Raw genomic sequence first — 10,990 nt, 5'->3', positions numbered from 1 at the left:
TCAGGCTGTAATTGACTGCAACCAAGTGTTAAAAAAAGTGAAAGTTTGATTTATGATTATTATTCTGTCCCATTACTTTTGGCCCCTTAACAAGTGGGAGGCACATATGCAAACTGTTGTAATTCCTACACCGTTCACCTGATTTGGATGTAAATGCCCTCAAATTAAAGCTGACAGTCTACAGTTAAAGCACAACTTGTTCGTTTCATTTCAAATCCATTGTGGTGGTGTATAGAGCCAAAAATGTTAGAATTGTGTCGATGTCCCAATATTTATGGACAGAAAGACGATCATCACATTGCAGTTATTCAGCATGATGATCTGGTCAATGAATGGTTCTTTTTTAACAGCGCATTCAATTACCTGATTACCTGACCGGATACAACCACTATCTCAGAGTATTTCCGCTTCCCATTGGTGATTTAGAGAAATTTCAGTCCAGTGTGTTATAATGACCAACATTAAAGTGTTGTTTGGGATCTCAGTAAAGCTGTTCAACAGAACTCATCAGAACAGAATTATTTCACAACAGAACACCATACAGAGATTCTAGAATTTACAGTTACAGAAGCAGTGCTGCAATTTAATTATTCCTGCATGACAGTTGTAGTTTAATGATCAGAAAAATGTTTAAGAAGTTTAAAAGCAGGGTGAGTGGAGAACAAACTATAGGTTTTTTGAGTCAATTAGCTGATTAGAGTGTGGCACCAGCTGTCTTCATTATTGTACCTTTTCACAATATTCTAATTTCTGAGATACTGAATTTGGGATTTTCCTTAGTTGTCAGTTATAATCATCAAAATTAAAAGAAATAAACAAAAATTAAAATTAAAAATTAAAAGAAATATATCAGTCTGTGTGTAATGAATGAATATATACAAGTTTCACTTTTTGAATGGAATTAGTTAAATAAATCAACTTTTTGATGATATTCTAATCATATGACCAGCACCTGTATACTGTATATGTAGTAACTAATTGTTATTCATTATAAATGTGTGATGAGTATGTATGGTTGTGTTATTGAAGTGTTAAGTGTTAATGAAATGTGAAATGAGTTCAGTTGTCATGTTTTTCCATGTATAATATACAACACTCTCAAAAGAAGGTTGGAGTCTGCCTGGAGAATGGTCATGTGAGTATTTCTGTCATATATATATATATATATATATATATATATATATATATATATATATATATATATATATATATATATATTCCACACAAAATCTGATTTATAAAAGCTTGTGTACCCACAATATGAATGAGGTCCCTGTAGTTTAGTGACCCCTGCATACTGCACCCAGCTACGTTTGAGTTTGATTCATTGATTGACTCTAAATTCTAAATCAGGCAGAGCAAAAAAAAGAGATAGAAAAGAAAGTTGAACTAGGGAGATGGTCCAGAGTCTTCCATACATACTGTATGTGTTAAGCATGCAAAATAGTATCATTATTTAAGCTCTTTATTAATGTTATATGCTTCAGATAATCTTAAACCCTATAAAGAGTTCATTGATGCTTTCCATAAATTTACACTGCAGATATTTCATGTATTGCATATCTAACAAATGCCATTTATTTCAACCAACAGGAGCACAGGAACAGGAGACCTCGGTTTCCCATGACCCCTGCAGGTACAAAATTTTCTCAGAGTAAAGGAAAGTATTTGATAGATTTATCAGTGACCATGGTTTAGAAAAAAAACAAAAAACAAACAAACAAAAACAGCTGAGTCACTGGATAATTTGATGCAGCCTAGTTCCTATTAATTAGGCTAAATTTAAAACATAACTAAAAATCTTTGCCTTGTTCTAGCTATCAATGAACTGGGATGGAATAACAAGTATTGTGAAATTTCACAGAAGTTTAAGTATTCATCTATTCATTAGTAAAATTAAATTACCAGTAAAAAAAATACTAAAAAATGACAACTCATTTACCTTCTGTGTGTCCCAGAGGTGGTCAGGCATTTTGGGGACAGGTTGACTCATTCTGACGTGAAAGAGATGAGTTCCTACCGTGAGCTCTGGTACTTGGGTAAGGAAATTGATAGCTCCAATCACCATGCTACATCAAGTAACGACAACATGCAGGTAAGTATCTGCCTGTATTTTTAGTCTAATGAATAGTTGAGTAACGATTATTTCGTTATATCAGTGAAACATCATTAGCGTTCTGGTTTTGCATCGTGTCGTGTGTTCGCAGGTCTCCAACAATCATCTTGCGTACCGCTACGAGTTGTTGAAAAGGCTCGGAGAAGGATCCTATGGAAAGGTTTATAAGTGTCTGGATCATAAGACAAATGAGATGGTGGCTGTGAAGATCATTAAAAAATTTAAGTAATAATATTCCACTTTGCTTTAATACGAATAATTTTAAATGCCATACATAGAATTACTATATTAGGAATAGAAGAAACACTGGCTTGAATTATTGAGTGTGATGTGTGTGTAATGTAAGTGTGTAATGTACATTGATCACTCAGAATTATTTACAATTTGTGGTATAATTACATCTATTTATTAGTGAAATGTATAAAGGCAGTAAGTTTGAAAGTGAGACAGTGATCAAAAATCGCAGATTGGTAAACAAAATGAAAATACTAGGTTTTGAGTAAAGTTTGAGAGAACTGTGTTTATGAGAAAAATAAATATTGCAAAAAGGAAGCAACACCCTTCTTCTAATGTTAGAATGATGAATGAGGAGGGTTTGGTGATGTTAGATTTTAAAATCAGATTTAATGTTTTTCCTTAGGTTAGGAATTTTTTTGCTGCTTTGAGCAAAAATGGGGATATATATATATATTTTCCCCATCCGACCCATAATCTAACTGACTAATATTATATGTTGCTTATATATCTTTTAAATCTAAACTGCTAAACAGTGAACACTCATATATTCACAAGACAAGCTCTTACATTTTAGTATTTACTGTAAGATTGCTGTTGTAAAATAAATTTGATTTGGTCTGCATTCAGATCCTATAGGCAAGAGGTGGAAATCATGGACTATTTGAGGAAAAAGGACAGAAATGGTTCCTACAACATTGTGTTCATGAAGAACTACTTTTTCTTCCGCGAACATCTCTGCATCGTCTATGATCTCCTGGGGTGAGTGCATTTGAACCTATGGTCATGTCTGACCTCATCAAGGTTGTCTGATTAAAAAAAAAAAACATACTTAAAAGATATCTAAAGTAACCAATATATGTCAAGTTTCAGTATCTCAAATCTTTTCCTATGCTTGAGGATCTTTCTAGAGACAAGTCTATGTACACAGTTTTACGAACAATTAAATATGGGATGTAATGTGACAGGAGGATTTCGTTTCAAATAAACAAATCAAAAGTTTTAAAAGTAAATATAAACTGAATATAATCACTAATATAATCAGTCTGATTACATTTCCTTATTATTATGCGTGATAAGTAACCCATGGGCAGCTTAACATGTCTCTTACTTTTCCATTTAGGCCATCTTTAAATCAGCTAAAAAAATATCGGAGATTCAGCAGTGCTAATCTGCAGCACATTGGCAAAGATATTCTCAAGTGTTTGTGTTTGCTTGAGAAAGAGAAAATTATCCATGGTGACCTGAAACCTGTGAGTATATCAACGTGAGAAGGCATGCAGATAAAATAAATAAAATAAGAAAATAATTCTCCTGTGCTCAATGAGGGTGTTAATCGGTTAAACTCAAAGGGTCATATTATCTCTTTTTTGTCTAAGGGGAACATAGTGCTAGGAAAGAATGGCATCAAAGTGATTGATTTTGGAGGCAGCAGCTTTGAGAAGAAGAAAAGTGAGCAAAACTGCATTTTTTCATTTATATTTCAACATATGTATGTACCATGCAGGCCATTCTAAACTACTCTTCTTCCATCCTTCCCATCTTTCTTCATCTGCAGAGTTCCCAGGGGCTATCACTTATACCTACAGCTCTCCAGAGGTGATCTTGAAAAATCCTTGTAGCACTGCTACTGACATGTGGAGTCTGGGATGTATTCTGGCTGAGCTCCACATTGGCCAGTATATTTTTTCTGGAGCGGATAATGCTGAACAAATAGCCCTCATCATGGAGGTATAACTGTCAGATCTTTTTGTTTTAACACATTTCATTCTAAACATATCCATATAACTGCATATAATTTTGATGTAATGGGACAGGTGCTTGGAAAGCCTCCAGCTGACTTTTTTAAGGACAAAAATACCTGGAATTATTTCTATGGTAAGTGCTCCATGTGACTCAATGTAATTTGTAATACAATGCAAAATAAAAACATATTGCAAAATAAATTCAGCTGAAATGTCTTGTATTTTCATACAGACGATAAAGGACAATGGAGGGATTTCTATGACGTAAACAACAAGCTGATAAAGCCTGGTTCTAAGAATCTTCAGAAAATTCTGGGTACTGATGATCTTCAGTTCTTGGACTTTATCCAACACTGCCTAAGGTATGCAACCACTTACAAATACCAAATGATAAAATGTTTTAAAAAAACTTTATTGACCTTTAGAGGAATCTTGACTTTTCAGACTACAGGGGCATGTACCAAGATGTAGGCATTGGTTGTGTAGTTCTTGTTATGGTGACACATATGTGTGTTCAGGCATTATTAAGCTAAATTTGTTATCAAATGTTAATAGCCTATTTTAACACCTGTTAATAACTTATCCCAACAGCTGGAACCCTGAGAAACGCCTCACTCCATCAGAGGCTATGAAGCACCCGTGGCTTCAGAGTAAAAGTTAGAGGTGCACCACCGGGACAGGAGCCCTAATGTAAGCCAGTTGAGATGACAGTGGTGCAGTTACCAAGCCTCTCAAGTTACCTTTAAGACTCTTGAGTAATAAAGACCTGACTTGAACAAACAAACTACTTAATTTATCTGTTTGATTCAAAACCACAGATAATAAGAAATTAAAACAAATAACTTTCTCAAGTGGAAGTTTTGTAAAAATCAACATTGTCTTCATCTAAACCAACTACATCAACTAAATGAAAGGGACGGATGTCAGACGCATGATACATCTCTTAATAACATATCAGGACCATGGATTCCAAGTTTGCCATCCTCTGGTGATGGGTAGCCAGAAGTCATCAGCACCGGATGCCTGCTGATTAAAGAGTCCTAGTCAAAATGTATGAAAGGCCAAAGTAACAATAAAATACTGGCCGTTGAATCTTGAGCATGAACATGTGTCAAAGGAGTAAACATCCATGAGATATAGGCATGGGCCAGTATCTGACTCAGATTTCACATAACATTCAGCTGTACAACTTGCATCTTTTGGATGTAATTATGTTGGCTTCGTAGAAGCCAACATTCTGTTTTCCTACTTAAGCTTAGACAAACATTTATTATGTTGGCTTTGTAGAAGCCAACATTCTGTTTTCCTATATAAGCTTAGATAAAAATTTATAAATAGTAACTCCTCCTGGGGGCACGGTGGCTTAGTGGTTAGCACGTTTGCCTCACACCTCCAGGGTTGGGGGTTCGACTCCACCTTGTGTGTGGAGTTTGCATGTTCTCCCCGTGCCTCGGGGGTTTCCTCCGGGGTTCTCCGGTTTCCTCCCCCGGTCCAAAGACATGCATGGTAGGTTGATTGGCATCTCTGGAAAATTGTCCGTAGTGTGTGAGTGAATGAGAGTGTGTGTGTGCTCTGCGATGGGTTGGCACTCCGTCCAGGGTGTATCCTGCCTTGATGCCCGATGACGCTTGAGATAGGCACAGGCTCCCAGTGACCCGAGAACAGTTTGGGTAAGCGGTAGAAGATGAGTGAGTGAGTGAGCGAGTAACTCCTCCTAGGGCTTTCAAGCCACATACACCAAATTCGGATATGTTGTAGACCCTGGTCTGAAGTTTGTTGCTGTTACTTTTCTAAGCGATCCGAGTACCGGTTACACCAAACTCTGCCAGCTCCTTTAGGGTGATACACGTGATGTCACGTGAAAATAAAGAATTTGCACAACATGGACATGTGACATATCAAAACACTCAAAACAATGAGGGGAACTTCCTCACGGGTATTCTGATGACGTAACATGCTTATCTCCCCTTACCTCCAAATGTTTTGGCACCCTAGCTTTCTGTTTACTTGCTTCCAAAAGTAACACTGACGCTTATGTCCACTCGCCTCCAAAAAGCACCGGCCTTTGCGAATACTTGCATCGTCAAAGCCAACATCAAAGATTGTCACGACAAACTTTACAAATCTAGTTGTTATATGCTCCCAAATATTCTTGCCTAACAACGGGGACAAAATGACCAACTTTTACAATGATTGTGAAGATAAGCAGTTGTACGCTATGGCTACGGGGTACAGAAAAGGATAGAGGACATTTTTGACCTCATTTATGGTTTCATGGACAGTGCTGATGAAATGTTTGTGTTGTAAAGGTGTTTATGTTTAGTGTTTAGTTTATAGGTGATAGAGCTGAAATGAGTCTTTCATAGAGACTCATGCACTTTGAGTTTTGCTCTGGTGTTTATACTGTATGGATACAATAACATGAATTTAATTTCTGATGTTTCTCAATGGTTTGATGGCCTAAGTGTTGAGTAGCTGCTGTTCCTGTACCGATTCTGCACTGGATAAGCATGACATGAATACAGTCACTTCTCCTGCTTAAAGCCAGATTAAGAGCAGTGTATAAGCAGAGCAGAAATAGTGCATCCTAATGATCAGTGCTATGTATATTGGGAAAGGGTGAGGCATTCTAATGCAAGACCTCAATTAAATTAGCACTTTGTTTAGATAAAACTGTGTTGTCTGTGTGCTTTTCTTACTATATTACCCCACAACAGATATTTTAAGACTGATATTCTTAGTTCACCACCTACTGAATCTAGTAAACCACCAAGATGTAGCACATCTCACACTCTGGATAAGAGCATCTACACAACCAAATAAATAGAATTGAAATTTAAAATACCACATTAAGTGTAAAATGTTTCAAACACTTTAAAACCTGACATGTTAAAAATAAAAGCTTATATAAATCTTTCTGTTAGCTATTTTTTCAAAATGAAATATTGTGTAACCTCATTGTATAACCTCATATATTGTGTAACCTCATTCATCCAAACTCTTGAGAGGAAGTATAAACTACAGATGATGCAGTTTGGTTGGTTAACCTTTACAAAAAAAAGGAGGTAAAAAGGACATTAGGAGATAGACAGCTACTTGACACCAGAGGAGACATGAAGTGATGGATATATATTTGTGGAAAGTTGTGTGTTGTATGTTATTTACTCCTTAATGCTACAGGTACGTGTAAAGAAAGAACTAGCGCCGATGAGTATGGCATTTAATCTATGATATATTTAATAAATTATATTTAAGGCAAAACTACAGATGAATAGGATCATTTTTAATAGAGATGACAATTGCAAGTTTGTTGCTGTGTCTTACAAATATTTTTGTATTGAGACAAAAATGTACATTTATTTACAGAAATGAGGTTTATTCTATTTAAATATTTAATATAAAAATGATTACTGTTTTTAAAGTGCAGTTCCTTTTAGTATTGTCAGCATCTTTTCAAAAAGATGAATGTGTCTGTAACTTCCCTCTTTTCTACCAGTATGTGGTCATCCTCCACTGAACAACAAGATTATGGGTGGTGACGGTGCTGCTGCAAGATTCTGGCATTGACAGGTCAGTATTCAGGCAAGAGGCCACCATTTGTGTGGTAGCTGCCTGATCAGTCAGAACTAGGTCTTATCAGCTGCTTACTGTTTTCAAAGGTACATGTATATATATATATATGGAGCTGTGCTCGCAAAAGTTTAAAAGAACCAAACAATAATTCTGTAATTATTTGCATTTTCACTGTATACAGTACATAATGTTTCCCACAGTTCACTGAATGTAGGTTTCCTTTAAGGGAACTCAACACTGCATCATGGCTTGATGCTAAGAGAATGCTACTGCAAGACTGGTGTCTGAAGTATGTATGGAAACCCATATGGCAGCGGCACAGGCAAGATGAAAATGGACTTGTTTGCCTCAAAGAAATTGACCCACTGTCCGGTTTAATTTACCCTCACAACTCCAGATCCACAAGAGGCTGGATGCTTGGTGCTGACATGAAAGAATTTTTGTCTATACACCTTTTCTCCAATGGCTCTGCTAAGTTGCTAAGCTTTAGCCTCTTCACAAAGTAATTGTATGCCCTAAAATGGTGACTCTTTGCATTGTAGTGCAAACAATGCCACTTGAACCCAGACCACTGCTTGGTTGGTACAGCTCTGGAGTTTAACCCCTTAAGGTATATGAGACTGTTATTTCTGCTAGCCACTCCACTAGGAGTGTATCATCTTTCATAGATGTAACCTGGGGTGCACCCTTGCATGATATTTGTGCTGTGATAGATACACTTTCATCAGTTTTTACAGTTTGCACATAGACTCAATCCCAGGTACTTCAGGGTTGATGTGGTCTTGTCTGCACCCAGCAATTGTCTGTACTAGTGCCACATAGCCTTGTTGGATAGACATTCCTTCTTGGTGTGGCACTGTTTGTACTAAAGTTTCCATAGCATCAAGCCATGACACAGCATTGAGTTGCCTCGAAAGGGTATGTCTCAGGTTACGTATGTAAGAAATGGCATCTTGTGAATGCATTATCATTGTTTTGTACCCTTTTTCAAATAACCGTGTTACACTGTAACCTATTGTAGCAGTAATTACTCTTTATTGGAAATATAAAACATATAGGGATAAAGGATGTGGAGTGACTTATTACATCATAATAGAAGTCTCAATATCTCTTACTTTAATTTTCAGGATTATTCAGGATTACTGCATCTGAAATCACAATCTAGGAATGGACATTCTGGAGGGAAATAAAAGAAGTGCTATAAAGGAAAGAAGTGCTAATGGCATCATAATTCACCATGAGTACGACCATACCACCAAAGACAAGGACATTGCACTAGTCCATGTCTCTTCTTCAGTGACTTTCACTAATTATATATTATTATCAAGCCAATGGGCCTTGCAGCAAGCAACAGTTCTTTTCCTGGGGTACTGTTGTCAGTAACAGTGACTGTGTAGAATCATATGGAGCTGGTTCTGTCACAGACAATATAGTATGTGTCCACTTAGCTCAAAGAGGAAAAGACTCATGCCAGTCAGAAATCTAACATATAATATTTTTGCTCATAGTACAGTGTCATAGAAAGTAGTAAAAGCTTATATGTAGCTAATAACTTGCTCTTGCAGGGTGATTCTGGAGGTCCAGTGGTGGTTAAGCACAACACAACCTGGGTACAGGCTGGGATTGTGAGCTTTGGCTATGGCTGTGCTTTAACCAAGTTCCCCACTGTGTACACCAGAGTGTCTCAGTGCACCCCCTTGGATTCACTCTCTTCCACTATGCTCCAGACCTCGCAAGACCTTCTGCCTTTCATCATCGCAATCATCAATGTGTCCCCTAATATTTGGTCATGTACCAACTACCTTCAAGAGAGCAAGGGTTATTCCCATCCTGAAGAAACCTGCTCTGGATCCATCAGACATCAGTAACTACAGACCGGTATCACACTCAGTACTTGGTCCTCTACTTTTCTCTCTGTATTCTCACTCTCTTGCTAAAGTTATTTTCACACACGGGTTCTCTTACCACTGCTATGCTGATGATACTAAACTTATCTTCTCCTTCCTGCTCTCATACCACAGCTTCTGTTCGGGTATATCAGCATGTCTGGCAGTCATATCATTGTGGATGAAGCCTCAGCAGTTGAAGCTCAATCCCAGAAAAAATTAACTGCTGTTCATCCCAGGTGATTCATCCACAGGTCAGGATCTCGCAATATCCCTGGATAACGATCTGATCTCCCCTTCACTCACAGCTCACAACCTTGGGGTAACCATGGACAATCAACTGTCCTTTTTCTTGCATGTTGCTAACGTGACACGCTCGTGTCGGTTTCTACTCTTCAACATAAGAAAGGATTTGGCCATTTTTGTCCACACAGGCTGCTCAGGTAATTGTTCAGTCTCTTGTTACTTCAAGACTAGATTTCTACAGTTCTCTCTGTCAGGTCTACCTATGAACGCAATTCGTCCTTTCAAATTATTCAAATAGCAGCAGCATGACTTGTTTCAACCTGCCTAAATTCTTGCATACCACCCCCTGATGCGCTCCCTTCACTGGCTTCCTGTAGCTGCACACATAAGATTCCAAACACTGATGCTTGCCTACAAAGCCAAAAATGGACCAGCTTCCTCTTACCTCAGAGCTGTCATCACTCTGGTTTTACTGGTTTTTAATGCAAATAAACATACTGTATGTAGAAGTGTGACAGCAGCAGTTTATAGCAGCATTGGAAAAGCATATTTAAAATAATTGTACAGTGATACCTCGAGATACGTGTTTAATTCGTTCCGTGACCTTGCTCATATCTCAAATTGCTCGTATCTCAAAACAATTTTCCCCGTTTAAATGAATTGAAATCCCATTAATCCGTTCCAGCTTGCAAAATTCCACTCCAGTTGTTTTGTTTGCGTTTTGAATATGAAAAATGTACAGTACCTGTATTTATAAATGACAAATATTGGATAAAAACATACAGTAATAAAAGAGAAGGTTAAAAAAATAAACTGGTTTTAATTTACGGAAGATGCGCACGGAGGTTGAGGGAGGAGTTAGGAGGAATTACACTTTCACTTTCGTTCACTTACTCGCACTCTTAATGCTACTTTACACTTAAATGGAACTTAACTAAACTTCATTTAGGGCGGGGAGAGCAGCAACTAGAAAATAGAATAGACCCCCGTATAACAGAACCATTAATCATGCATAGAGTTAAAAATAGGAAAGGAAAATAATAAATGAATAAATGGATAAATAAATAATTAAATAATTAGAGAGAGAGAGAGGGAGAGAGAGAGAAAAATATGTGGAGATTTATGACGTAAACTTGTACAACGAACACAGGTTCCGGCATGGTGGAGTCAGGGTTGGAGGAGGGAGTTTA

At 37.2% G+C, this 10,990-nt stretch overlaps 1 protein-coding gene, 1 long non-coding RNA gene and 1 pseudogene across 2 annotated transcripts; all 3 read left to right on the top strand.

Moving 5' to 3' along the window:
* Positions 1-1,104: 1,104 nt before the first annotated feature.
* On the top strand, positions 1,105-2,085 carry LOC132860586 (uncharacterized). Its single transcript, XR_009649859.1, has 3 exons — positions 1,105-1,135; positions 1,594-1,636; positions 1,959-2,085. It is a non-coding gene; the product is annotated as an uncharacterized LOC132860586 (long non-coding RNA).
* Positions 2,086-2,089: 4 nt separating this feature from the next.
* On the top strand, positions 2,090-6,768 carry LOC132861524 (dual specificity tyrosine-phosphorylation-regulated kinase 4-like). The gene is made up of 9 exons (XM_060893086.1): positions 2,090-2,095; positions 2,208-2,341; positions 2,981-3,112; positions 3,474-3,603; positions 3,730-3,802; positions 3,909-4,081; positions 4,168-4,228; positions 4,328-4,457; positions 4,687-6,768. The coding sequence occupies exons 1-9, from the start codon at positions 2,090-2,092 to the stop codon at positions 4,754-4,756; spliced, it is 909 nt and encodes a 302-aa protein (XP_060749069.1). The 3' UTR covers positions 4,757-6,768.
* Positions 6,769-7,266: 498 nt separating this feature from the next.
* Positions 7,267-9,777, top strand: LOC132861523 (trypsin-like; annotated as a pseudogene).
* The last annotated feature ends 1,213 nt before the right edge of the window (positions 9,778-10,990 follow it).

The sequence above is a fragment of the Tachysurus vachellii genome, chromosome 18 (genome assembly GCF_030014155.1).
Source record: "Tachysurus vachellii isolate PV-2020 chromosome 18, HZAU_Pvac_v1, whole genome shotgun sequence".
Taxonomy (NCBI): Eukaryota; Metazoa; Chordata; class Actinopteri; order Siluriformes; family Bagridae; genus Tachysurus; species Tachysurus vachellii.
Note: the sequence above shows the minus strand (reverse complement) of the source record. Positions and strands in the feature narration are given on the sequence as shown.